The 26,139-nt window shown below is 42.7% G+C and overlaps 1 protein-coding gene across 11 annotated transcripts; it reads left to right on the top strand.

Moving 5' to 3' along the window:
* The first annotated feature begins 1,941 nt into the window (after positions 1-1,941).
* Positions 1,942-24,794, top strand: LOC121923976 (zinc finger protein CKR1-like). 11 transcript variants are annotated; one of them, XM_042454968.1, is made up of 5 exons: positions 1,977-2,078; positions 4,629-4,697; positions 8,133-8,247; positions 10,410-10,528; positions 20,288-24,794. In XM_042454968.1, the coding sequence occupies exons 4-5, from the start codon at positions 10,441-10,443 to the stop codon at positions 21,766-21,768; spliced, it is 1,569 nt and encodes a 522-aa protein (XP_042310902.1). In that variant the 5' UTR covers positions 1,977-2,078; positions 4,629-4,697; positions 8,133-8,247; positions 10,410-10,440; the 3' UTR covers positions 21,769-24,794. The 11 variants fall into 11 exon arrangements, with proteins under 11 accessions (XP_042310906.1, XP_042310905.1, XP_042310902.1 ...); XM_042454967.1 differs by having other exon boundaries at positions 1,978-2,146; XM_042454964.1 differs by having other exon boundaries at positions 1,978-2,190.
* Positions 24,795-26,139: the final 1,345 nt, after the last annotated feature.

Below are 26,139 nucleotides of genomic sequence, written 5' to 3'. Positions count from 1 at the left end.
CCCTTTTTGGGAGGTCTAGACTGTACCACACCACAGGCGTACCTCAGTTAACAGTTTCTGACAAAGAAGCTCCTTTTTACAAAGTATTATAATGATAGGCTCCTCCCTCCTTAACTGTCATCTTTCGGCCTCTGAGGGAGAGAGAAGGCTGGCCCAGTACCAGCAGGGGCTAGCCTGAAGAAGGAGGCTCCTCCCTCCCCAACTGTCATCTTTCGGCCTCTGAGGGAGAGAGAAGGCTGGCCCAGTACCAGCAGGGGCTAGCCTGAAGAAGGAGGCTCCTCCCTCCCCAACTGTCATCTTTCGGCCTCTGAGGGAGAGAGAAGGCTGGCCCAGTACCATCAGGGGCTGGCCTGAAGAAGGAGGCTCCTCCCTCCCCAACTGTCATCTTTCGGCCTCTGAGGGAGAGAGAAGGCTGGCCCAGTACCAGCAGGGGCTAGCCTGAAGAAGGAGGCTCCTCCCTCCCCAACTGTCATCTTTCGGCCTCTGAGGGAGAGAGAAGGCTGGCCCAGTACAGTACCAGCAGGGACTAGCCTGAAGAAGAAGAGCCCTCCCTCCGGTCCATCTGCCTTGGTCCAGGCCTCAGAGGGAGAGAAGAATGCTGGACCTGATTCCCTCCCCCCCTCACCATTCCTTTCTCCTTTTGTGTCGTGTCTTTTAGATTGTAAGCCTGTGGGCAGGGAATTGTCTGTTATCCCCTCTATTGTAAACCGCTCGGATTCCCAGTGATTGGGCGGTATATAAATAAAAGCTATAATAATAATAATAATAATAATAATAATAATAATAATAATAATAATTTGTTTTATTTATATACCGCTATTCCAAAGATCATAGCGGTGAACAGCAAGTAAGCTAATTAGCAAGTAAGCTAATTTGCCCCCAACAGTCTGGGTACTCAAGCCCGAGGGCAGGGAATCGTCTAACTAAAAGATTGTATGTACAGTGCTGTGTAAATTTACAGCGCTTCATAAATAAAGGTTAATAATAATAATAATTTTAGCGACCTCAGAAGGATGCAAGCCTGAGTTGAGCTTGGGCCCTTTTGCTGGTCTTGAACTCGCAACCTTGTGGTTTCGAGTGAATGGCTGCAGTAAAGGCATTTAGCCACTGCGCCACCAATCCCCCTTTTACTTCCTTGTCCTCTGTCAACCCAGACCCTTTTCAGCAGCATAAGCATTGGGAGGATGGTGAAGAAGACGGGGGATATCTGGCTTGACAAGGCTACATGTGGAAGGGATCTAGGAGCCTTAGTAGACCACAAATGTTGGTTGTTTATATTGTATATATGTATGTGTGTGTGTCTGTGCACAGACATTGTTATAGTATATATGTCTGTGTATATTATTTATATACATATATATATGTGTGTGTGTATGTTGTTATTTATGTGTGTGTGTGTGTATATATATATATATATATAGACACATGTCTATATGTTATGTTGTTTATATATGTGTGTCTATATATATATATATATATATACACATATGAACACATATTTATATATATAGGTCTGTGTTCTGTTATTTTTATATATATATAAAACACAGACATTTTAATATATATAAATGTCTGTATATGTTATGTTATATATGTGTGTGTGTGTCTCTCTCTATATATATATAAAACATAAATAAATATATATGTATGTATGTTTTGTTATATATGTTTGTCGGTTGTTTATAATATTTGTTATTAAATGTGGATAAATAAAAATGAAAGAGAAAAAAAAGCCAGAAACTCCTTGAAGGCCCCCAACAAGAAGAAACCTTAATGTCCCCAAACTGTGCCCTTTAAGAGATTTTGGACTTCATCTCCCAGAATCCCACTCTATCGCCCACCATGGCTGAGGCTTCTGGGAGCTGGAGTCCACCAATCTCTTAAAGCCTAGCACCGGAGGCGTAATTGAGCCTTCTCCTCCTCCCCTGGGCCTGGGCCATGTCTGCTGCCAGAGGGCCCCTCCTCCTGCTCTGGGGAAAGGGAAGCCGGGCCTTTCTTCTTCCCTTCCTTCCCTTCGCAGAGGCGGAGTCTCTTCAATCAGCCGCAGAAGCAACAGCAGCAGCACATCCGGATTAAGCGTAAGGAGCCTCTCCTGATCTGCCAACAGAGAAAGGGGGAGATACGCCCCCCCCCCGTTTGCAACATAGTACGTTCCAGGCTCCGAACTCTCCCCTCGCAGGTGGATCGGAGGTGAAGGAGGGCGAGTCCATTGAGAGAGAAAAAGGGGGGGGGGGAGAAGAGAAGAGGAGGCTGCCAGGCCCCCATTTTCCCTTCATCCTAACAGTCGCCCCCCTCCATTTTGTGGCTCTTGCATTGAAAGGGGAGGAGGAGGGGGACTGTGGGTTGAAATAAGAAACCTCAGTGAGGGGGAAAGGGAAGGCCATCATCATCATCATCATCATCACCACCATTATTTTGGGAGGGGGGATGGTTAATGAGACTGCATCCACACTGGAGAGTTAAACCGGTTTGGGTGGGACCACTTTAAGTCTTTGTCTGGCTCAAGGCTATGGAATTCTGGGAGTTGGAGTTTGTTGTGGGGCCCAGAGGGCCCTACAACAAACTTCAACTCCCAGAATTCCATAGCCTTGAGCCAGACAAAGAGTTATACCATCCCAAACTGGGTTAACTCTTTATTGTGTGGATTATATATCCACAGTGTGAATATAATAAATGCAATATGGATTATATATCCTGGTACTAGTAATATAGTAAAGATGGGATCACTTTAATGGATGGATTATATGTCCTCAATATTGTGTGTATGCGCACGTGTGTGTGTGTGTGTATATATATATATATATATATATATATATATATATATATCTCCACGGCTAGCTGTGTTGGCTATACAGTATAGCAAAGTACAATAACATTCAGAATCCACAAAACAGTAATACAGTACAAGTTGACTTATGGCCACCCATGAATTTCATAGTGGACTAGGAAAAGATCAGATTGATTTTGTGGATTATATATCGACAATATTATATATATATATGGTGTGGATTATATATCCAGGGCTAGTGATGTTGGTAATATAGCGAAGTACAACAACACCCACAATCCACAAAGCAGGGATACAAGATGACTTCTGGCCACTCTATGAATTTCATAGTGGCCTATTTAGGAAAAGATCAGATCGATTTTGTGAATTATATACTGTTCTGACAATAATATATATATGGTGTGGATTATATATCCAGGGGTGGCTGTGTTGGCTGTATAGCAAAGTACCTTAACATCCACAAGACAGGGATACAAATTGACTTAAGGCCATCTCATTAATTTTATAGTGGAGTATTAAGATAGGATCGCTGTAGTATGTAGATTATATACCCACAATATATATAATATGTATAGAGGATGGATTATATATCTAACAAGGGTAGCTGTGTTGGCCATGTAGTAAAGTATAATAACATCCAGAATCCACAAAACACAGATACTTTTATTGGCCAAAATTCACAAAATACATGTTGCCAGCTTTCATAGATTTATTGCCGTCTTCGCCATTCTTCTGCCTCACGAAGAAGCCAGTAGAGCTTCAAAAGCTTGCAATCTTTATTTTGTACAGTTTAGTTGGCCAATAAGGTATTCCTGTTATGTGGATTTTTGATGTCATTATGTGGTTTATGTGTGTGTGTGTATATGTGCTTTCAAGTTGATTTATGGCCACTCTGCGAATTTCATAGTTGATGATTTAGGAATAAATATCCAGCACTAGCCTGTTTCTTTGCTTCATCCTAATTCCCAGTAGGGCCACACATTTCAGTTTTCTCCTTTTTCTTTCTAATTTAACTGTTGTTTCCAGGAATTAATGTCTCTGATGTAATTAAGAAATGTTGGTAAAGCAGTCTACAGTATCAGTCTTAGGCACTGTTGAATTTATAAAACTGCAATTATGTACATAACCTTCTTTCTTTGGTGATATATATTATTAAAAATAGAAGAGGGAAAGTTGCTTGAGGTGCTGTTCTAAAACAGTTGTGTTTGCCATCTAATAAAGGTTAGGAGACAAAACCAGCAAGATGCCAACAGGGATCATTTCATTTTGAAAGAAATGTTGTGACGGAGCCACATTTAACGTCACTACAGCCATAGACAAGATGTTAGTGCCATTAAACTCTGTAGGGCTTACTTCTGAATGATTATACACTGTGGTTTTTAAGAACAGGGTTACACATAGCAGGGATTATTTTATTTATTATTCATTTATTATATTCTTTCAATGCTCTTAAAGACTCTGCTCTTTGCAAGGCAGCTCACAATATTTTAAAAACAGAAACCAGCATTAAACACAATATATCATCTTAAATTTAAATTTGAGGCAATGGATTTAGGTGACAAACGGCCAGTTATTTCATTATTCTGTGTAACAGTGTAACTGTTCTGGGTAACTGTGATCGTTTTTCCCCTCAAGATCAGCCTTGTCTTGTGATACTTATTGTACCATAATTTGCCCTCTCTGTTTGATACCGTTTCTCACAAAGTGGCCTCTGATCCACAGCAACCAAACTCACAGTTGATCTGTTTTTGACGATGACAATGATGCTATTAATCTTGAATTTGCCTTAATATTCTTTGTTTTTAATCACTGATGACACACTTTGAACTTTCTCCCTCAGTTTGTCAAAATCAACTGTTCCTGGAGAAGGGGAATAACTTCAGGCTTCTAGGCAGACAAGCTGCAGAAGGTTTGAAACTTTGTTAATATGAGGAAAAACTATTTGTGGTTGCCTTTGTCCCTTTTCTCTTCCTTCCTTCCTTCCTTCCTTCCTTCCTTCCTTCCTTTCATCTTTTAACCCTGCCACCCAAATCTTGGAAGTTAAGTGCTTTAACTAGAACAGCTAAAACACTGACAGTTCATACCTTGTGCTGCTTGCCTGCCAACTAATAGCAGAATGTGTAAAACATGGCTAATCCAAATAAGTGCCTCCATTCTGCAAATAAACAGGTATTGAGAGCAGCATCACTGGGGAATGGGATGGGGGCCCTGATCCTTAAATGCTTAGCTGTTCTATGCTACCGTTTACTTTTTGGCAAAACCTTCCTTCCTTTTGGATCCTGCAGAACAAAATTAGGAATTTTTGGGGTGAGGTGAGAAGGCGCATATAGTGGACCCTTGTTATACGCTGGGGTTTGGTTCCAAGATCCCCCGTGTATAACAAAATCCGTGTATGCTCAAGTCCCATTAAATGTAATGGCATAGCAAAATGGTGTCCCTTATAAAAAATGGAAAATCAAGGTAACTTTATACTTTTTTGGAACATTTTCAAACCGTGTATGCTTGAATCCGTGTATAAAAAATCTGTGTATAAGAAGGGCCGACTGTACATTGAATTTGACTCAAAAAATGCTGGCAGCAGATAGAAAATATGCATTGTACTATTTACTTTGTACAGCAGGTTGTTTGCTGGTTTTTAAACAATGCGTTATCCACCCTTATTCCAAGGAATTTGGCATAGCATGTAATTTCTCTTTATACCTTTCCTTCCCCATTATGCCAACCTTGTGAAATAGAATGAGACACTCTTTTCACACTTAGTCCTACCAGTTATTCTGGGTTGTGGATCCCATCGACCCTAGACAGAAAGGCTACCATTAAGCAAGTTGTTGTTGTTAGATGCTCTCAAATCAACCCTGACTCATGGCGACCCTGTGGATGAGACATCTCCAAGACCGCTGTCCTCCACTGCTTTGTTTAGTTTCTTCAAATTCATGCCCATGACCTCCCTGACTGAATCTATCCATCTGCCATGCAGTCTTCCTCTCTGTCTGTTGCCTTCTACCTTTCCTAGTATTATTGTCTTTTCTAGTGATCCATGCCTTCTTATGATGTGGTCAAAATACAACAGCCTCAATTTGATCATCTTGGCTTCCAAGGAGAGTTCAGACTTGATCTGTTCCAGGACCCATTTGTTTGTCTTTTTGGCTGTCCATGGGATCCTAAGCAATCTTCCCCAGCATCACATCTTAAAAGAATCGATTTTCTTTCTGTCTGCTTTCTTTACTGCCCAGCTCTTGCATCTGTACATCGTGATGGGAAATACAGTGACTTGGACAATTCTAACTTTAGTGTCCAGTTGTATATGTTTACTCTTTAGGATCTTTTCTAGTTCTTTCATAGCTCCCCATTCCTAGTCGTCTTCTGATTTTTTTTTTAACTGCAGTCACCTGTCTCGTCTATGTATGATCCTAGGTACCTAGGCAAATCATAGGCTAAAATATATGTGCTAGTGGAGTGCTCTTTTTTCATGTCTGTAGGGAAGAATAAATTATAATCTGCTGGAGGCCTTGGAGTCTTGGACACTAGCCAGGTTTCACTATTGTCCTGAGGGCTCCAATGAGCCATGTGATAAGGTAGGAAAGAAGAGTTAAAACAAGAGCATGGAAAAGTTACTTTGGGAGACAACAGTTCTCAGAATCCTGTAATCAGCACAACAGTGGCCACCGTCTATATTGACTGTAGGATTCTGTGAATTATAGTCCCCCAAAAGGAATTTTTCCAAGCTCTGGTTAAAAAATCAGTAACACATCTTGACACAAATAACCAAGAACTGAAATGTCCTTTCAATAGTGGAAAAGAGTTGTAGAAACCATCAGCAGTAGCCTGGGGGTAATGTGGAGTGAGAGAGCTACCCTCTGAGGAAATCTGTGGGAGTCTAGCTTTTGTGTAATGCAGTATTCACTGAGAGATCTCTTTCTTTCCTACCCCCCTCCCTGTGGAACCATAATCTTCAGTGTCCCATCTTGGGAAAGCAATCACGACTGTTGAATTAGCAGAAGCCAGTAGTGTAAACATCCTTAAAGCCTATTCTGTATTGAATTTGGCAGCCATGGAAACCAGGAGCAGGATAATCACACAGGTATCTGGAAAGAGCTGGTGCTTCATAAGCATTTTAACAGAAACTTTGCCACTGGTGTTCATTACTTTAAAAAATTATTGAAGAATTGCCTCTGTAATAAGTTTGGGAAAAATGCTTTTTATAAGTCCCCAAATCCCTCAAGCAGCCTGGCCAGTGGGCTGGCTGGAGGATTCTGAGGTATGTTGTCTTAAATAGTAAATTTTCCAAGTTGGAGCACCTCTCTATTGAAGCTTGGTATAACAACATATGGGAAACAGTGCTTATGGGAAAACTGTTCAAGGTATTTCTTTATTCCATTTATATCCTGCCTTTCTCCTGCCAAGGGATCTAAGGCAGCTAACAGAAACAACCAGTTGGAGCTATGCTTCTTTTCAATGTAGTTTCCTTTTACTAATTTCATCAATGACAACTTCATCCTCCACAGTCACATCTGGACTGATGAAGGGATGCTTTAGTTGAATATTACATTTTTTTTCATGCTGTGAACCTATGAACCAAGGATTTCATATAAATATTGAAAATCTTATTTTTGGAGGAAATACTGAAAAATGCAGGGTCTGGTGAATTTCTTGTTAGTTTGTAAAAAAAGTAATATTATGTCATAATGTTAACAACTCAATAAATAATTTCCCATCCTCTGTCTTTTTGCAAGTAGTGTCTACATCCTTAATCTTGTTGATGTGAACAGGATAGCGAGGAATGTATGGGTCTACCTCTGAGTAAACATGCACCAGATTGCCATAAACATGTCTAATAGTAGAACTTTATATGTTAAATTCTAGATGATCCATTTATGTTGTTAAAAAAAGTAAAATATGTTTAAATTTGATTTTGAAAATGCGAATTGTACATACTACAATTTCCCCATAATTTTCAGTTTTTCCTAAGTGTTTGTGTTGAGGGCGTCCTGCCATAGCTTCAGCATTTCTGAAAATATCTTGTTCCATTTACTTCTAGCACGAATTTGGCTGCTGTTATAAGAAAAGAAAATGTGTTGCATATTTAAGTGTTCTGTTTTCCATAGATAGTAATTAGAGCAGGGGTTCCCAGCCTGGGGTGGGAATTTCAGATGCAATTTCAGGGGTTGTGACAAAGATACTTGGGTGAAGCTGGATTAATTTGTCTTGTCGATCAAGATAAAATCTAGGAATTGCCTGAATCCATAGGTAGACTTGTGGGTGGCAGTCAGCAAGAAAAGTTCCACATTTTGACAAAATAATGAATGAAAAGCAGGGGCAAAGTTGTTGTGTTTTTTGTCCACAGTTTGGATTGATTTTGCTGTTTACAAGATTTCCTCCCTGAATAAATGAGAGTCAAATTGCTCAACTTAGGCCTGTTACAGACAGCCAAAATAAAGCTGCTTCGAGTCACAGTGGAGGTATGGTGTTTCACTGATGCATGCATCCTAAGAGTCCAGAAGTCACACCAAAGCTACGCTCCAGTCCTTAGATTTGCATTTTATCCACTGAGTTAAAACTTTTTAAAAAAAGTTCACCTTGTTCACCTACAATATTGTATGTGGTTCAATTTGTGGTTCCAAAATTAGAAATTTTAATTTTTTCCCCCCATCTTCAAATGTGGTATTACTTTTGTAAGGGATGCAAACCTTAATGAAACATTTCCTAGGGGTGTGGGGCATAGAAGAGGTTGGGAACCACTGAATTAGAGTGTGCTGGACTGCATGTTTGCCAGATCTCAACTATCTTTCTATTGTGGAAATGCTCTTCACTATTTTCTTACTTATATGTGCCAGTCAAAACACACAGTGCTGTGTATGCATAGAACACCTTTGTATTGTTGAGCTGAATTGCACATATGAGAAAGGACTGGGAATATACTTAAAACTTTACCATGTCTGCAGAGATTGCAAAACTATATACCAAAGGCCCAAACAGTCAGGCCAAAATAAAGGTGCTTTGGGTCACTTTTGAGGTATGCTGTTTAAATGACACTCACATCTTAACAGGCCAGAAGCTGTGCCAAAGCTGCGCTCCAGTCTTTAGGACTGGAGCGTGGCTTGGCACGGCTTTCAGACTCTTAGGACTCACACATCATTTAAACAGCACACCTCCAAAGTGACATGAAGCAGCTTTATTTTGGCCTGTCTGATCGGGCCCCAAATCCAGTTGAAAGGTCTTTAATCCAGCTCTTCATTTGTCTCTTCATCTACTGTTGTCTAATTATTTTCTGATACAATCAAAAGGGAGAGGCTGCCTGTTTCCTTTCCCTATTAATAGTCTAGGTATGGCCAAATTTAATTACAGGCCATTAGAACAAATTTGGAGCATTAACTGACCGCATTAAAAGTAGGCCAGCAGCTTGATACAGAATTTCTGTTTGTATGCAGCAGGAGCTACTCTCTGCTTAGTGAGAGTAGGCAGTTTTGCTTAATCTGGAGAACTGCATCAGTTTTTGCTATTATATATGTTCAAATTTAGATCACTGCTGTAAAGACTAGAAGGTTATCTTCCATTCTAAAAAATTGGAAATGATGCCCCCTCCTTAGAACTCCAACAAAAAACCCCCATCAGAACAGAAAGGTTCAAGAGACTTTCTTCTCTTTCTCTGCCCTGTACTGTAGAACAGTCTTTTCCATTCTGGTGCCTTGGAATACAGTTCCCATCATTCACCACTGGCATGACTTATAGACTGCTGTATAGTATTTGTGGCCCCTGTTGAGTAGCCATCAGATCTTGTCTGATGTTGGCAGCTAAGTGGGGTCAACTCTGGTTAGTACTCTGATGGGAGAATGACAACAAATACCAGGCATTCTAGGCTATGTATCAGAGGAAGGAACTGGCAAAATCAGCTCTGATGATTCCTTGAAAATCCTATGAAATTCATGGAGTCTCTGTAAGGTGGCAGACAACTTGAAGGCACATACATATGCACAAAAACTAGGGCTGAATAGACATTATACTGTGGGATTTGCTTTGTTTTCCCTACATTCCCTAAGATCCACTTACCAGAATCAGATTCAGGTAGGCCATAAACTAATAGAAAAAGTCTCTGTTTATTTGAGAGTAAGCCCCTGTAAGCATGTTTCACATTACAGCCTTGGAAATAACAAGGGAGCCTCCACCAGGAATTTGTTTTCAATACCAAACCCAAACTTGTAGTCATTTCTCAGAAAGATCCTTTCATAATTTTTCTTGAGAAGTCTTATTCTTGCAGTTTGATAGTTAAGACTTGAACAAGAGAAAAACTTTTTATTGTTATTGTTAAAAAGTTGTGATTAGAAATCCACGTCAGTTTCCACAGATAACCTAGTGATCTGTCAGTAGTTCCTGATCTGTGTTCTGCCAACTTCTATTCTAGTATGACCTACCCTCTGCTATGATATCTGAATAACAGAAGTTCTACACTCTCCCAGTCAGTTTTCCATCCCTCCCAACTTGGCTCTCTGGGTGGTGTTTTACTAAAATTCTGTGCTGGCTAAGGATGGTGGTCCAAGACATTGAGGTCACTAGGTTAGCTGGTTGTGCTAACAAATATCAGTGAAAGGACAAACATTGAATAGATTTGATTTCTTCTTGGCAGGTGCTGGTGAGCCTCTGAAAAGACTTCAGCCATGGAGCAGTGGGTGTACCTGGACCCACGTCAGAGGGCCTTGTATCGAGATGTCATGCAGGAGAGCTACGAGACAATAATGTCAATTGGTAAGGATTATTCCCCCCTTTCCTTTCACATTTCTGCATTTATTTGCCTGTCCTCTCTTATTTTTTTCCTGAATAAGATGATCTCTCTTTCCTAACTTCCACCAACAGTAGCTGCAACTAGCAACATATTCAGGAAACCACAGGGTCTTCCACAGGTTCTTTTCTTTCTTCAGTGAGAGTCCCTTGGAAAAGCACTCCCAAGAAACTCATCCTGCTTCTTTTCTTTCTCTCCATATGATAGCCAGTGTGTCATAGTACAGTGCAGACTTGGATGACTTTTGGCCCTCCAGATGCTGCTGGGACTGCCAGCTTTGTCTAGCTTGACCAATGGTAAGGGATGGATGGCAGTTGTCCATCCCTGTCATTAAAAGTACTACAGTAGGATTGGGAGACCCAAGTTCAAATCCCCACTCAACCATGAAACTCAGTGGGTGACTTGGGCCTAATTAATTTTCTCTCAGCCTACCCTGCTTTTCAGGCATGTCACAAGAAAGGATGTTTTGAGTGGTGGGAGGAAGAATTGAATATTTGAGGTCTGTTAACTGCCTTAAAAACAGGTGTGCTAAGGGGCAGAATCGAAATAGCTTAAATAATAAACTGCCTCTTCTCCCATGTTTTCTGTGTATATTCAAAGATGTGGGTCTTGTTGCAGAAGTAGACAAGGCTTCTTACATTGCTCCTTCTGTGCCTTTGGAATGAGAGGCTATCCCCTTGCCACTCCTCCCAAGTGGTCAGAATTTCAGAAGAGGATCTCCATAAACCGGTGTCCTGGCAGCTGGACTGGTTAGGCTCTGGACATAATGCTGCTTCACATTTTTGTAGAAAAGTGATTCATGCACATTCTTCAGAACTCCTGTGGAGAGCACAAAAGTTCACCAGTGTTTCCTGTTTGCATGTCAGGGGTGGGATTATTTGGAGGTTCGTGGAGTCACCATGAATCGAAGTCAACTCGAAGGCAGTTAAAAACAACAAACTTTAGCTTTACTGTGGCTGTTTACTGGACTAAAAAAGCACATAAGAATTGAACCAGGGATGTTTGGTGTCACAGCGTGTTCTCTTTGTTATTGATGGGAATGGTTTAAAGTCCCAGATATTTCAGAGGAAGGAGCAAGCAAAACCACCTATGAGTAATCCTTGCCTAAGAAAATCCTATGAAATTCATGGGGTTGCCATAAATCAGCAGGTGATTTAAGCTACTTGCGTGCACACACACCCATAGTAGGCAAGAGCTTAGCTGGAGGAAATATACACTCATTCATTCCAGATCTTAGGTACCAACATGAGAAAGCAAATCAAACTTGGGTTCATCTGCTTCAGAAGGAAGTACTCAAATCAGTGGATTCAAATGACAAGAATTTATATTTCAGTAGAATGTTAGGAAAGAATGTGGAAACCTTATTTCTTGGGGGCTACAACTTCCACAGTCCCCACTCTGTACTGTATTAGGAAAAAATGTTCAGTAATCACTGTTTGACAGTGGCACTTGTCATTTGAATCCACTTTAACTGTGAATTCCCTGCATTAGCAAGGGGAGATGAACTATGTGATGCTAACAATTCCTTCCAACATGACAGTTCTATGATTGCATTGGGATTCTTTGGTGCTGGAGGTTTGAATAAGCATTTTGGATACCAAGGAGCCAATAGACAAATTCTAAGCACCATGACAACTTTGTTGGTTGTTATTGTGTGCCTTCAAATCATTTCTGACTTATGGCTCATGGAGTTTTCTTGGCAAGTTTCTTCATAGGGGGTTTACTATTGCCATCCTCTGAGGCTGAAAGACTTGGCCAAGGTCACCCAGTAGGTTTACATGGCTGAACTGAGTTTTGAATCCTGGTCTCCAGAATCCTAGTCCAACACGCAAACCATTATACCATGCTGGCTCTCCTGTAATGACTCTGGGATGGTAATTCTTTCAACCATGCATATAGCATTGGCCATAATGAATAGCTAACCTGTCTTGCATGCATGAAGCATAATGCACAACATTCCACCTTAGGACACACATTCCAAATAGTAGGCCACTTTCCCAGCGGGTCAAAAACCTGATGAACAGGCGATGTAAGTCCAGCATTTGTGCACAATGCCTGCATCATCATCATTATTATATGCCGCCCAATCACTGGGAATCCAGGCGGTTTACAACACAGGGGATAATAGACGGTTCCCTGCCCTCAGGCTTACAATCTAAAAAGACACGACACAAAAGGAGAAGGGAATGGTGGGTGGAGGGGATCAGGTCCAGCATTCTTCTCTCCCTCTGAGGCCTGGACCAAGGCAGATGGACTGGAGGGAGGGCTCTTTTTCTTAATTGAGGCCGGGCCCGATGGCGTTGGGCCTGTCCTATCACTCCTTCTAAGGCCAGAAGATGACAGTTGGAAGGAGGGAGGGGAGGGCTCTTCAGGCCAGATGGCATTGGGCCTGTCCTTTCACTCCTTCTAAGGCCAGAAGATGACAGTTAGAAGGAGGGAGGGGAGGGCTCTTCAGGCCTGATGGCCTTGGGCCTGTCCTTTCACTCCCTCTAAAGCCAGAAGATGACAGTTGGAAGGAGGGAGGGGAGGGCTCTTCCTCTTCAGGCCCGATGGCGTTGGGCCTGTCCTTTCACTCCTTCCCAGGCCAGAAGATGACAGTTGGAAGGAGGCAGAGGAGGGCTCTTCCTCTTCAGGCCCGATGGCGTTGGGCCTGTCCTTTCACTCCCTCTAAGGCCAGAAGATGACTGTTGCAAGGAAGGAGGGGAAGGCTCTTCCTCTTCAGACCCGATGCGTTGGGCCTGATTTCCTTTTGCTCCCTCTAAGGCCAGAAGATGACAGTTGGGAGGGGAGGGCTCTTCCTCTTCAGGCCCAATGGCGTTGGGCCTGTCCTTTGACACTTCCTTTGAGGCAGGAGGCTCAAAGTGAGATGTTTGAGGATTTTGTGCCCCTCTCCTAGCTCCTGTTCTTTCTTGTGACTCTGATTGGGGCTTTCCCAACTCTCCCATATCTGGAAGGCCTTCGCTCCTTCATTTACATTTTCTAAGTTGGCTTTGATATGATATGATAGCCCTGTTTAAGTATTTGAAGGGGTGTCATTTTGAGGATGAAGCAAAATTGTTTTCTGCTGCTGCAATAGCAATAGCAAGTAGCAAGTGCCTCAGGAACTAGAACATGGAACAATTGATACAAGCTGCAAGAAAAGACATTCCATCTCAAAATTAGGAACTTTCTGACAGTAAGAGCTGTTTAACAGTGAAACACACTCCCTTGGAACTTGATGGAGTCTCCTTCTTTGGAAGTTTTTAAATAGAGGCTGGATAGTCATTTGCCAGGGCTGCTTTGATTATGTCTTCTTGCAAGGCAGAGGGTTGGACTAGATGGCCCTTGGGGTCCCTTCCAACTCGGTGATTCCAAGTGAAAAGTAGGTGCAGCACAAAGAAGGAGCCTGTGGATCAGGTAGGCCTTGACCACTCAAGTAAGCAAACAAAGGTGTATGTAACAAAGAAAGGAAAGAATGGGGAGCAACTGTAATTTAATCTCCTCCTTTTAGTTCAGATTGAATCAACTTGGACTTGAAGCCCAAGACAAACTTGTTGAGGCTGTGAGTTTTGGTTGGAAGCTTGCTAGACACAAACAGAGTCGACTGCTCACATTTTTAGCTACTTGGAGTGTGACCTTGAGAAGGTACTTTGTAACGATTACATACACTTTGATTGAGAGCCTTTAGCTTTCCTTAAAGCACCTGTATTGCATTGCTCTTCTAAGAAACTTTCACACCTGGACATATCTATAGTTCAGAACTAAAAAGATCTAATTGGGGACCATAACCTTCAAAACTCCATATTGGTAGGATTTGTACATTTTAAAAATTGTTTTAATTCCTATCTTGATGTGTACTGAGGGACAAGTTTTGTTGTATTCATTCCTTCACCTATATGCTGATACTGTGGAGAGAAATTGATGTCAAGACCTGGAAAAGAATAACTAGGAGAAGCTGGAGGGATTTAAAAATTACGTAGTATATTTCTGGTTCACCTTTTATGGAAAGAGTGGGGAACCACTGACTGTCCAGATGCTTGTAACTACTATTCCCATTGCTCTTCGCCATTGGTCAGGGAATTGAATTTCAGCAACATCTGAAGGGCTAGTTATTCCTCAGCTATGTTTCAGGATATTCACCCTCCCCAAAGTAGCATAAAAATTAACTGCTCGTGTGACAATACAAAGCAATACACTATAAACTATTAAAAATAGAAAACAAAGCAATAACATTTAAAACAGCAGCAGCAGATAAAACCACTGCTAAAACACAGTGAAGTAAAATTGTCCTAAAGCAGACTGGAATTCAAAAACCAGCCTAGAAGAAGCAATGCAGATGGTTGAGGGGCACCATGAAGGATATTTGAGTATAAATAGCTATATGCACTGGACATACATTAATCCTGGATTTATTACCATGTATTTCAAGAAACTGTGTGGTGCAAAAATTATGTAAGTTCCTTTTGTAGTTGTTTTGTGACCTTTTTGGTGCCATAGCACAGGGTCATTGTTCAGAAGAGTAGTGCAGGTCTTAGTATCCTAACCATGTATTTTAATAACCTGGCATGATCAGCAGTCAGAGTGTTGGACTAGAATTCAGGAGACCTGTGTTCAGATCCCTGTTCAGCCATAAAGCACATTGGGTAACTTTGGGGCAGTCACTGTTTCTTAGCCTAACCTACTCTGCAGGGTTGTAGTGAGGACAGAACTAGGAAAGAAAACCATGTACACTGAGTTGAGTTCCTTGCAGGAGGCATTATGTAGTACTTTAAGATTATCAAGATGTGGCAATGAAGGGGTTGTAGTCCACAAGAGCTTGTTCCATCTAAACTTGTTAGTTTTCAAGGTGCCACTGGGACTCTTGTTTTTGAAGGAGTAGCTGAGAGAAAAATCTAACAATAAATAGTTCACCCCCCTCCCCGTTCTTTCTGAGACAGCAGGCCTCTCTCCCATTCCAACGTCTTCTTTAATGTAAAACTGTTCTCTGTAACTTAAAAACATATCTCTCTCTCTTTTTGGCTCCAAAATTAGGATAGAACACTTAAAGCAAAGATTATGGAAATAGATACAACTCTTTGTGAACACAGAAAAGGCTAGGCTTAAAAGTAACATATTAAACAGTCTGTATAACCCATGCTGGGTTTAGGAACAAGCTTTTAGAACAATAAGATACAAATCCACTAAACGGTTGCAGTGCAATGAAAATCTTCTTACCACAGAGAAGGTTCCCATTCTGATCAGTGATATGTATATTTGAAAAAGAACCTGTATATGTTATATGCATAGAGGAAGATCTGCTCATTGAATATACAAAAGGGAAGACACATTTTACTCTTTTCAGTTTTTCTGGGAAGAGCCTTTATATATTACCACAACACTTGACACACGTGGAACCCCTCAGCCTGTCTTTACAACAGTGGTATGAAATGAAGCTCCTTATTTAACTTCAGTTGCAGCCTTGTAGTTTAATAATCTCTTTGTTAAGAATTGGGCCATCCAATATCTTACATTTTCAGGAACTCAGAAGATGTCTATGTATGCAACACAGCTTGGAAAATTCAACAATATACCCGTGTTAGTCTGTAGAATCAGTATGTAGAGAGCTCTTGTAGCACCTTTGAGCCTAAGAAATTGGTGGAAGTTGCTTCCAACTTCTTTCTTTCTTTCAGTTAGTCTCAAAGGTGATACAAGATATCTCTACATACAGCTTGGAAAAAGATATCTCTACAGCTTTGAAAAGTCAGCTTGTGGAACTGAAGTGTTGGCATGGCCTGGGGGATATTGTGCATTGTAGTCAAGGAGAGTAATACTGTACTTCCAGGTTCTGCTGTGGAGAGTTACAAACCAAATCCTATCTAGAACTTGGAAAAGTCATTTGTTTGAATTCAAAGTCTTGGAATCCTTCACCTTGCTTCACCATGCTGCATTCAAAGCAAGAAATGGTTACTGTTCTTTCCCTACAGATACCAGGTTGGCTGCAAATTTTGGAATTTTGTAGCCCACAAAAAATACCGCCTTCACACTCTGGAACTATCAGTATCCCTTGATAAGACAAGTATAGAGTTAAAGTTTCACTTTCTTTTTTGGGGGGCGGGGGCGGACTGGAACCTTTTGTTGGAATTCAGGTGTTTCCTCCAAGGCTTTTCAGGTGGGTTTTGTTTTTTTGAAAGAGCTTGCCTTGGGAGCCTCTGAAAACAGAAGGTTACCAAGCTTTGCCCTTTCCAGGGCCTCAAGGGATGTTTTTATAAACCCCACCCACTAGGGAAGTGATCATTTCCAGCTGATAAATGGCCCTCAGCCTCCTTCCTTGGCTGTCTCATTGTGAGGCAAAAGAAGGGGACAGTCTACTCTGATGGAGGGCTCTACTCTGATGGATGAGGAGATAACTGTGGTGGAGGCTCTGTTATTAGAGCTGACTAGCCCAACTGGTTAGTAAGATTTATTTATGACAGAAAGGAATAGGGGAGAGTTGTAGTTTGCTTTTTACTATGTTTGGAAAGGTAGCTGATGTCCTCTACTTTCCATGCTGTACTCTTTTCCTCTTGTAGAATTCAAAGATATAGCTCTGTAGAATCAGTACATAGAGAGATCTTGTAGCACCTTTGAAACTAACTGAAAGAAAAGAAATTGGTAGCATGAGCTTTCATGGACTTCAGTCTACTTCCTCAGATGCATTTGGAGGAATCTTTCTGTTGGTATCAAAGATGCTAGAAGATCTCTCTACGTACTCTTTTCCTCTCTGTTTGGTAAAGTGTGTTTTTCAAAGACTTAGCTGTCTGAGTCTGGGAAATCAGTATGCCAAGGGATCTTGCAGCACCTTTGAGAGTAGCTGAAAGAGAGAAGTTGGGAACACTAGCCTAAATTTCTGAAACATGCACCTGAGGAAATAGGCTCAAGCCTACAAAAGCTGATGTTTGTGTCTTGGGTTTTTGTTTGTTTGTTTGGGTACTACAGCATTGGTTATGCAGGCTGAGGACTGTTGGACTTGTAGTTGTTGTTGTTGTGTGCCTTCAAGTTATTTCTGACTTTCGGCAATCCTAACATGAAGCTATCACAAGGTTTTCTAGGGCTGAGAGTGTGTGACTCACACAAGGTTACCCAGTGGGTTTCCATGGCTGAGTGGGAATCAAACCGTAGTTTCCAGAATCATACTCCAGTGCACAAACCATTATACCATACTGGTTTTCTGGGACTTGAAATGCAAATTTTATTCTCAAACAACCTCTTCTCCCAGTGGCTGCTGGTCTCTTTAACTCTTTTCATTGCTGTGCTACCCTCTCCATAAAGATCTTCTCCTGAATAAGTCTGCTTTTTATGTCGGTCAGACCTACCTTTTTCTGTTTTGCTTCTAGTTTTGTTTGCTTCCAGTTCAGTCCTCCCCCATCACCCACTCTTTGCCCTTACCTTAACCACATTTCTTTCTCCATCCCAAAGGTTTTATCTAATCCCATTTCTCTCCATCTTCTGTCTCCCCTGCCCTATAACCAAAGCATGAGGGTCCTATTCCAGTCATCTCCACTTCCCTCTTACATCGGGATCCTTGCACCTACCACCAGCATGCCAGGCATTTATTCCTGTTCCTCCTTTTTAAAGATGACTTCTGTGTATTTGCTTCTTGATGGAGATGGGGCGCGGGTGACCTGGCTGTCAATTTGTGGATCAAGGGAAGTTTCTCTCTTTATATGCTCAGAAGTACTGTTTTCTCAGCACAGGCCAGACATGCAGGGAGGGTTTGGATGGGTTGAGATGGGGTGGGGTGGAGAGGCATTAGCCACTGCTGGCATTAATCTTCTTATCACTCTTCTCATCACATCTGCCTCTTTGTCTCTTCATTCCCCACACATACTATTGTTATTCCTAAAGTACTTACAATCAGAAGGAACCATATATCTTCTAACTGATTCTCTCTGACAAAGCCAGTTCAAAAAATCTGTAAATATGAAGCTATTGGTAGTCCTAGTCCCTTCCTTCTAATAGTCACAGTCCACTTTGATTGAGAGTATAATTTCAGAAATTTCTGAGGATAGGTGTGGACAACAGATATGCACAATAGATGCTATTTTGTTTTTAACAAATTTTCAGAGATGGTTCGTGTTGTCCCAAAACCACAATAATAATAAATGTACGCTTATCCCTCCATATTTGCGGCTTTGACTTTTGCGGATTTGATTATTCATGGATTTTCTTAATATGTTCTCTCTAGGAATATCTAGGTCCTCCAGCGCAACTGTATGGTCAACTTTTACCAAAAATTGCACTGAAGGACCTAGAGATTCCTAGAGAGAACACTCCGCTAGGCATTTGTAGCTCCTCCAGTGCAATTCTGTGGTCAACGTTCGGCAGATGGGGACCTAGAGATTCCAAGAGGTGTTCTCTCAGGTAAAAACATAGTGTTTTTGTTGTCTGCAGTTTTCCCACATTCATGGGGGTCTTGTGCCCCTAACCTCAGCGAATGTAGAGGGATGAATGTACATTCATCTATTTTATAATAGCCCTTGAAAAAGGCCAATTGGTGACAAGGGATGGCTTGCACTTCACACCTGTTGGCAGAAATGTTTTTGCCAACACTCTTAAAAATTTGCAAATGAGGGCTTTAAACTGATGGACACAATATTCTGGAGGGCAGGAGTTCATCAAGGACTGAAGATACAGTCAAACATTTATAGAGAGAACAAGGCAAATAGTGCAAGGACCCAACAGTGCTGGTGAGAGGACTTTACATAGGTAGCAAGGGGGAATGTCCCATGGTCTTAGATGTCTCTACTCTAATGCTCAGTGTATGGGAAATAAACAAGATGAACTTGAACTCCTAGCATAGCAATATAATAGGCATCACTGATACCTGGTGGGATGAGTCCCATGATTGGAATGTAGTACAGTGTGCCCGCTCCATACGCGGCTTCCTGTTTAAGCGGAAGCCATGTTGTCATTAAATGAGTGGTGTGCACATGTGCTGCACCGCTGCAAGCACGAGCCCCATTATATTGAATAGGGCTTGAGCTTACGTGGGATTTGCCTTATGCAGGGGAGGTCCGGAATGGATCCCCTGCGTAAGGCAAGACTCCACTGTAATAGAGGAGTATAACCTTTTTAAAAGAAAGAAAGGTATAGTCTTTTAAAAATGGATGCAAACTACAGGAAAAGAGATTCTACCTCAATGTTAGGAAAAACTTCCTGATAATAAGAGCTGTTTGACAGTGGGACACATTTCCTCGGAGTGTGGAGGAGTCCTCTTTGGAGGTTTTTAAACAGAAGCTGGATGGTGATTTGTGGGGGTACTTTGTGTATTTTTGCATTGCAGAGGGTTGGACTGCATGGTCCTTGAGGTCTCTTCTCTTATGATTCTGTAATCAGCTTCCTTGTGAACTACTTCAGTTTTGGGGAGAAAAGTAGGCTATAAATCCAATAAAAATAATTGGATGATGTGCAGTTTTTTTTTAATGAAACAACTCCTACTGCCTGCAAGATTCTAAACTAAAAGCTAAATATATTCTGTTCATATATCTTTATTGGTTTTACATAATAATATTAATATAACAAACTCAACATAAAGCATATCCATTTACAACACCAGTTGTTCTTCGTGTTCTTACTTCCTGTCTTTAAATGTCTCCTTTCGTGTTGCTTATTTAGTAAAAGCTAAATATAAGACAGTAAGATAAAGACAATGGGAGGCAGGGTTCTGTCTCTGTATTCTTTTTTCTGTCTCTCTTGACTTGGGTTTTGTTTTGTTTTTGTCCTTTCAGCTGCTGATAAATTGCTGAACAGTAGTAACAATGAGGAGGATGAGGATGATGAGGATGAAGAGGAAGAAGATGAAGACTCAGAGGAGCTGCGACCAGGCACATCTCAAAGCTCCCCCAGGCGGGTCCAGGCCTTGCCTCACCAGGTCACACCTCAGCTGCAGAAAATCATCCCAGTGGTGAAGAAGGACAAGGCCACCCAGCGTGGCCATGCTCTGAAGAAAAGCCTAGAGAGCCGCTGCTCAGATTGTACAAGGACCCTACACACTGCCAGTAGGGGCCGCCAGCGGAGCGAAGCTAATGCTGCCCGGGAGAAACCTTTTCAGTGCACGGACTGTGGGAAGAGCTTCATTTGGAGCTCACACCTGGAGCGCCACCGGAGGATGCACACTGGGGAGAAGCCCTTCAAATGCCTCAACTGTGGGGAGGCCTACAGCCAGAACTTCCACCTCCTCCAGCACCGCTGCTCCCAGTTGATAGAGAAGCCCTTCAAGTGTGCTGAGTGTGGGAAGCGCTTTGCCCAGAGCTCTGCCTTGGAGAACCACCAGAAAGGCCACACAGCCATTAAGCGCCATAAGTGCACCGACTGTGGAAAGTGTTTCATTTGGGCTTCCCACTTGGAGAGACACCGGCGAGTTCATACGGGTGAACGGCCCTTCAAGTGTCCCGAATGTGGTGAGACCTATAGCCAGAGTGCCCACCTGGCCAAGCACAGGCGGAACCACATGGGCGAGCGGCCTTACAACTGCCCAGCCTGTTGGCGAAGCTTCGCTCTGATCTCAGAGCTGGAGGAGCATAAGAAAACCCACCTGGGCTGTGAGGACTGTGGGAAGGTCTTCCGGAGCCGTCAAACACTGATGCGGCACCAGCGGGGGCACCGACGAGAGCGTACCCACCTATGTGAGGAGTGTGGGAAGGGGTTCGTGTGGGCCTCTCACCTGGAACGCCACCGCCGGGTGCATACTGGGGAGCGTCCCTTTCCCTGTCCCACTTGCGGGGAGAAGTTTGCCCAAAAGGTCCACCTCCTCCAACACAACAAGACGCACTCGCATACGCGGCCCTACAAGTGTGGGGACTGTGACAAACGCTTTGGGGACAGCTCGGCATTCCTAGCCCACCAGCGGGGCCATGCCATGGAGAAGAACCACAAGTGCCAGTACTGTGGAAAGAGCTTTGCCTGGAGCTCCCACCTGGAGAGGCACCTGAGGATCCACACAGGGGAGAAGCCCTACAAATGCCCTGACTGTCCTGAGCACTTTAGCCAGACCTCCCAACTCTTCAAGCATCAGCGCAGCCATCTGGGCAAGAAGCCCTATAAGTGCAACGAGTGCGGGCGCAGCTTTAGCACCACCCTGGAGGTCATCATCCACCAGCGGACCCACTTTGGGACCAAGGCCTATCGCTGCTCCAACTGTGGGAAGGGCTTCACTCGCCGGGCCAATCTGATCAAACATCAGAGGAGCCACATGAAGGAGAGCCCCTGAAGAACTGTGGCGCTGGGCCTATGGGGAGTGTAGAGGGCACCTGGCTTCTCCTCGACCAAACAATCTAGACGCCCCAACAAGAGAGCCCTTCTTCTGTATGTTCTGATTATGGGGAGACTCCTGTGTTTCATCTTGCTCTTGTGGCAGCACCAGAGTAACTTGCAGACAGTCGAGGAATATTTTGGAAACAAGAAAACGCATAGTTAACCAACAGGGAGCTCATTGAAAATGCCTTGATGGAGTGGTGCAGCTGACATCAGCCTTTTTCTTCTTTCCATTTTCTGTTTTTTCTGTTTTGGATAGAAGACCAATCAAGGTTCTTGGTTTTTGGTTTTTTTAAAAAAAGTAACCATGTCCTTTGTGGAATTGACCCAGATACAGAATCTGCCTGGATGTCTGATTAGCAATTTGTTTGACACTGTATATAGAAATATACCCCAGTTTTGGGAAAACAAAGAAGCTTTACTGGCTGTTCATCCCTATATTACAGATCAGAAATCTTGCCTAAGATAGACCAACTCCCTTCTCATACCCCCTTTATAATTTTGAACTTTGGATAACAAAAGCTTTAACAAATGCCACGGACTGACCTCCAGACCTTAAATGCCTGACAGGCAGATTGAGACTTTACTAGATACTAGAGAATCCATGTGGGGGTGGAAAAATGAAATTTCGGCAAGCCTCTTGAATGCAGAGATCATTCTTTATGGACTTACTTAGCTCTAAGAATTATAATGAATGGTGGCCCCATGACAAATGTTCTTGTGAGGCTGGCCAGTAATGCTTGGAGAGCATTACATGATACATTAATACACGATTGTCCAGGTTGTCTTCATGTAAAATGACAGCATATACGAACAGTGTGGCTTCCCGAATAGCGAAGCCCCAGTTAGTTTCCTATCATTCTTGGAGTCCCAACTACTCCCCACTCCGGCTTACCAAGAAGACTTCCAAAGCCAGAAATTCCTGGAGACTTTTTTTTACCATGAACTGAAAAACAAAAACAGAATTGGTGGCGATATTTGACTGCTCCCCAGTGTGCAGACTGGGAGATGAGCGAGTATGGAGCTTAGGTGCCACTGTTTAACTGTGAGGGCCTGTTTCTGGTGCTTTTATTCCTTAAAGCTTTTGGTGTTTTGTCACAGGGGTGAAAAGGTGTGTAGGAGAAAAAGCTAGTGTGGGTTGGATGAAGCAAAAGGGCTGAGCGAGGGAAGAAGATGCCAAAGGTTGAATGCCACATACTGAGGGACAAAAACCCATGAGAAGCTAAAGGGGAACTGAGCTTTGATAAATAAGAAAATGCTGAGTGTTGTTTGGTAATTGGATATTTATCAGGATTTGAATCCAGAGCCACTAGCCTCTCTTTGTATGTTAGGCAATCAAGCCCATTAACAGTCTATATACCCCACCCCTCTTTAGATTTATAAGTGACTAGATCACATTTCCAAGAGTCTGGGCCTTCCTGGAATAAGTATTGTGTTTTTAAAAAAAGAAATGTGGAGGGGGAGAGAAAGAGAGACACTCGGATCTAACAGGAAAAAAAGGTCACATATTTGATTGTCTGGGAGAGATCAAAACTCACAAAGAAGCCTTGCTTTGGTTGGAAAACAAACTTAGAAATGTAATGAATACTGGGTAGAAGGCTGTCCCGCTGGGAAGAAAATATGGAAACCAGCATCTTGTCATGCAGGATTAATGCATGATCCACTAAACAACTCCACTGAGGGTGTGAGTGTACATGGAAGGCTATGGGAGAGAAGATGGAAAGGCTTTGCTGAAAATCTGGGGCAGCCCCACAGTGGAGTTGGGAGGTCTTGTTTGGGAGGACAAGTGAGGTATTACTACTGATTGAGGCTGAGAACAGTGGGATACTCTCTCAGCTTAGGGGAACCTTACCTGCTTTATGGCAGGGGAAGGTGGTCACTAGAAATTCTGCCCTTAAGTTCTTTTGGGCTGTAGAGGATGTCTAGATTGCCAAGACTAGGGTCCAAAACACATTGCAGAAACCATCCAGTTTGAGACCGCTTTATCTGCCCTGGCTCAGTGCTGGGGAATCCTAGGAACTGTAGTTCATTGTGGCACCAGAGCTCTCTGACAGAAAAGGCTAAATGTCTTGCAAAACTATAGTTCCCAGGATACCTTAGCATTGAACCAGGGCAGATAAAGCGGTCTCAAACTGGATGATTTCTGCAGTGTTTTGGGCCTATGGGACTTAGGAAGTGAGGACCTCTGCAGCCTGGGAAGGTTATATTTTTTTAACCAGCATGGCTGCTGACCATGAGTTGTCAACCAAAACAGTAACTTGACCAAGCTTTGTGAGATACTGTGGCGGGCAGTGGCCTTTCCCCTCACTGCTGAGGGAAGTTGTTGTCTCACCGTATGGCTATGCCGCCTTCCAATACTGCTCTCCCACCACCTACCTCAGAGGATAGGCTAAAAAAGTCCATCTCTCACCCCTTTCCTGACATTTTTGCAGCAGAGAGACCTGCCAAGGAATGGCAGCCTTGCCTGGCAGCAGGAGGGTGGTCTTGGCAATGGCGCTGCTGCAAAATTTGCTGTGCCAGTAGTGCACCAATGCTGTTGAGAACCACAGGTTCCTCTGGACACAGCAAGGAAGTGGAGTACTGTGGAGGGGAGGCCTCACCACCCAGAGCGAGCTCCTTGGCTTCTATTACTGTATCCTGGTCCCTTTTATCGTTGTATCAGCCTGTCCCTCCCAGCCAGCTCTTTTGCTGTTGTGCCCCATTTCTGTCAGAGGTTTATTTATGGTACTTTATTTTTGGGGGGGGGGGGCAGAATCTTGGCTGCAGTGTGCTCCTGTTGATTTTCCTCCTCCTCCCCAACTTTCTTTCCTCTTTTCATTTTCATCCAAAGGAAGCAAGTGTCTTTTTTGTTATTGTTGTTGTTGTTTAGGTCCCTCTCCTTCCCCTCTTCTCAACTGACATATAGAGGAATAAAAATAAAAATAAATTCTAAGCTCTGATTTCTGTGTTGTTGGTTAGGAGTAATAAAGTTTTAAAATATAGTGGAGACACTTCTGGTTTTGTCTGGTATGATGAAGTCCCATTATATAGAATTGAGTAGTAAAAAGGCGTCCCTTGCAAAACCAAGGTTTTGCTTTTGAAGAATATATTGGAGGGCGGAGGACAGTGGAATAGTTTCAAGCTGTGGATAGTGGAATCCATGGCTAAGGAGAACCGACTACCTTAAATTTACAGCTTTGGTGGAAAGGTTGGATATAAACAAAGACAAGTGAGCTAGATTGCTTATCTCAGTTCATGGGGTCTTTACGAGGAAAGGATTTCAGACTTGTCCTTGATAATTCAAAACAATACTGGGTCTGCAATATGAGCTCCACTGGTTGAGGATGATGGGACAAGTAGTCCTGCACATCTGGAAAGGACTAATTTCAGGAAAACTGGTTAAAGAGAGAAATGAGTGAGAAGAAAGGAGTCTGGAAGCAGGATGTGTGTGTGCGCACTCTGTGCTTTCAAGTAACTTTCAATGTATGGTGACCCTATTGTAGGATATGTTTGGCAAAATTTACCCAGAGGTAGTTTATCACTGTCTTCCCCTGAGGCTAAGGGTGTGTGACTTGCCCAGAGTCAGTTGACGAGGTTCTATGGCCAAGCTGGAAGTTGAACCCTGGTCTCCCAGAGTCCTAATCCAACACTCAAACCACTACACCCTTCTGGCCTCTTGAATCAGGGTACTTGTTGATGTCTTCATTTGATGCAGTTTTGTTACTTAGTACACTTCAGAAGCATCACTGATATGCAAGGACTTGCCTGTTTGTTAAGCAGTAGATCAACTTGGCTGGCACCCTGTTAGTGACTTTACACATGGGCAAGCTCCCTCATGGAAGTGGTTGGACCTTTTTGTCCGGTGTATGTCTGCATTTAGTTCAGTGTCACAGTAGAGCTGCACATGACGTGCCACAGTGTATGCACTGCATTCTTGGCTGACACAAATCAGTCTCCCTTGATGAAATAGGTGACAGTGCTCCTTCAGCTGTGCATTCAATGGTACAAAATTGCCATTCCACACTAGGGTTATGAAGTACAATAAATGTGCAACTCCATAGCCAGCATCCTGTTAGTGACATGCACACATGTAAGTTACTTTCTGAACAGGACTCAGGGGGCTATAGCAGAATTCCCCCTCCCCCATGAATCTGGACAATTCTGTAAATCATACATACATACTTTTTAAAAAACTTCTTTTAAGGTTCTAGTTCTTAAGAAATCCTCACAACAATAAGGTTAAGGAAAAACAAAAGCAGGGAAGAATGTGGAAAGAGAATGGTTCCAGAGAAGTAGATGGTTCCAACAAAGGGAATCGCAGCTGGCAGGAAGTTATAACCAGGGCTGC

Source organism: Sceloporus undulatus, chromosome 2 (genome assembly GCF_019175285.1).
Source record: "Sceloporus undulatus isolate JIND9_A2432 ecotype Alabama chromosome 2, SceUnd_v1.1, whole genome shotgun sequence".
Taxonomy (NCBI): Eukaryota; Metazoa; Chordata; class Lepidosauria; order Squamata; family Phrynosomatidae; genus Sceloporus; species Sceloporus undulatus.
The sequence above is the reverse complement of the archived record's forward strand: the minus strand, read 5'-3'. Positions and strand labels throughout refer to the sequence as shown.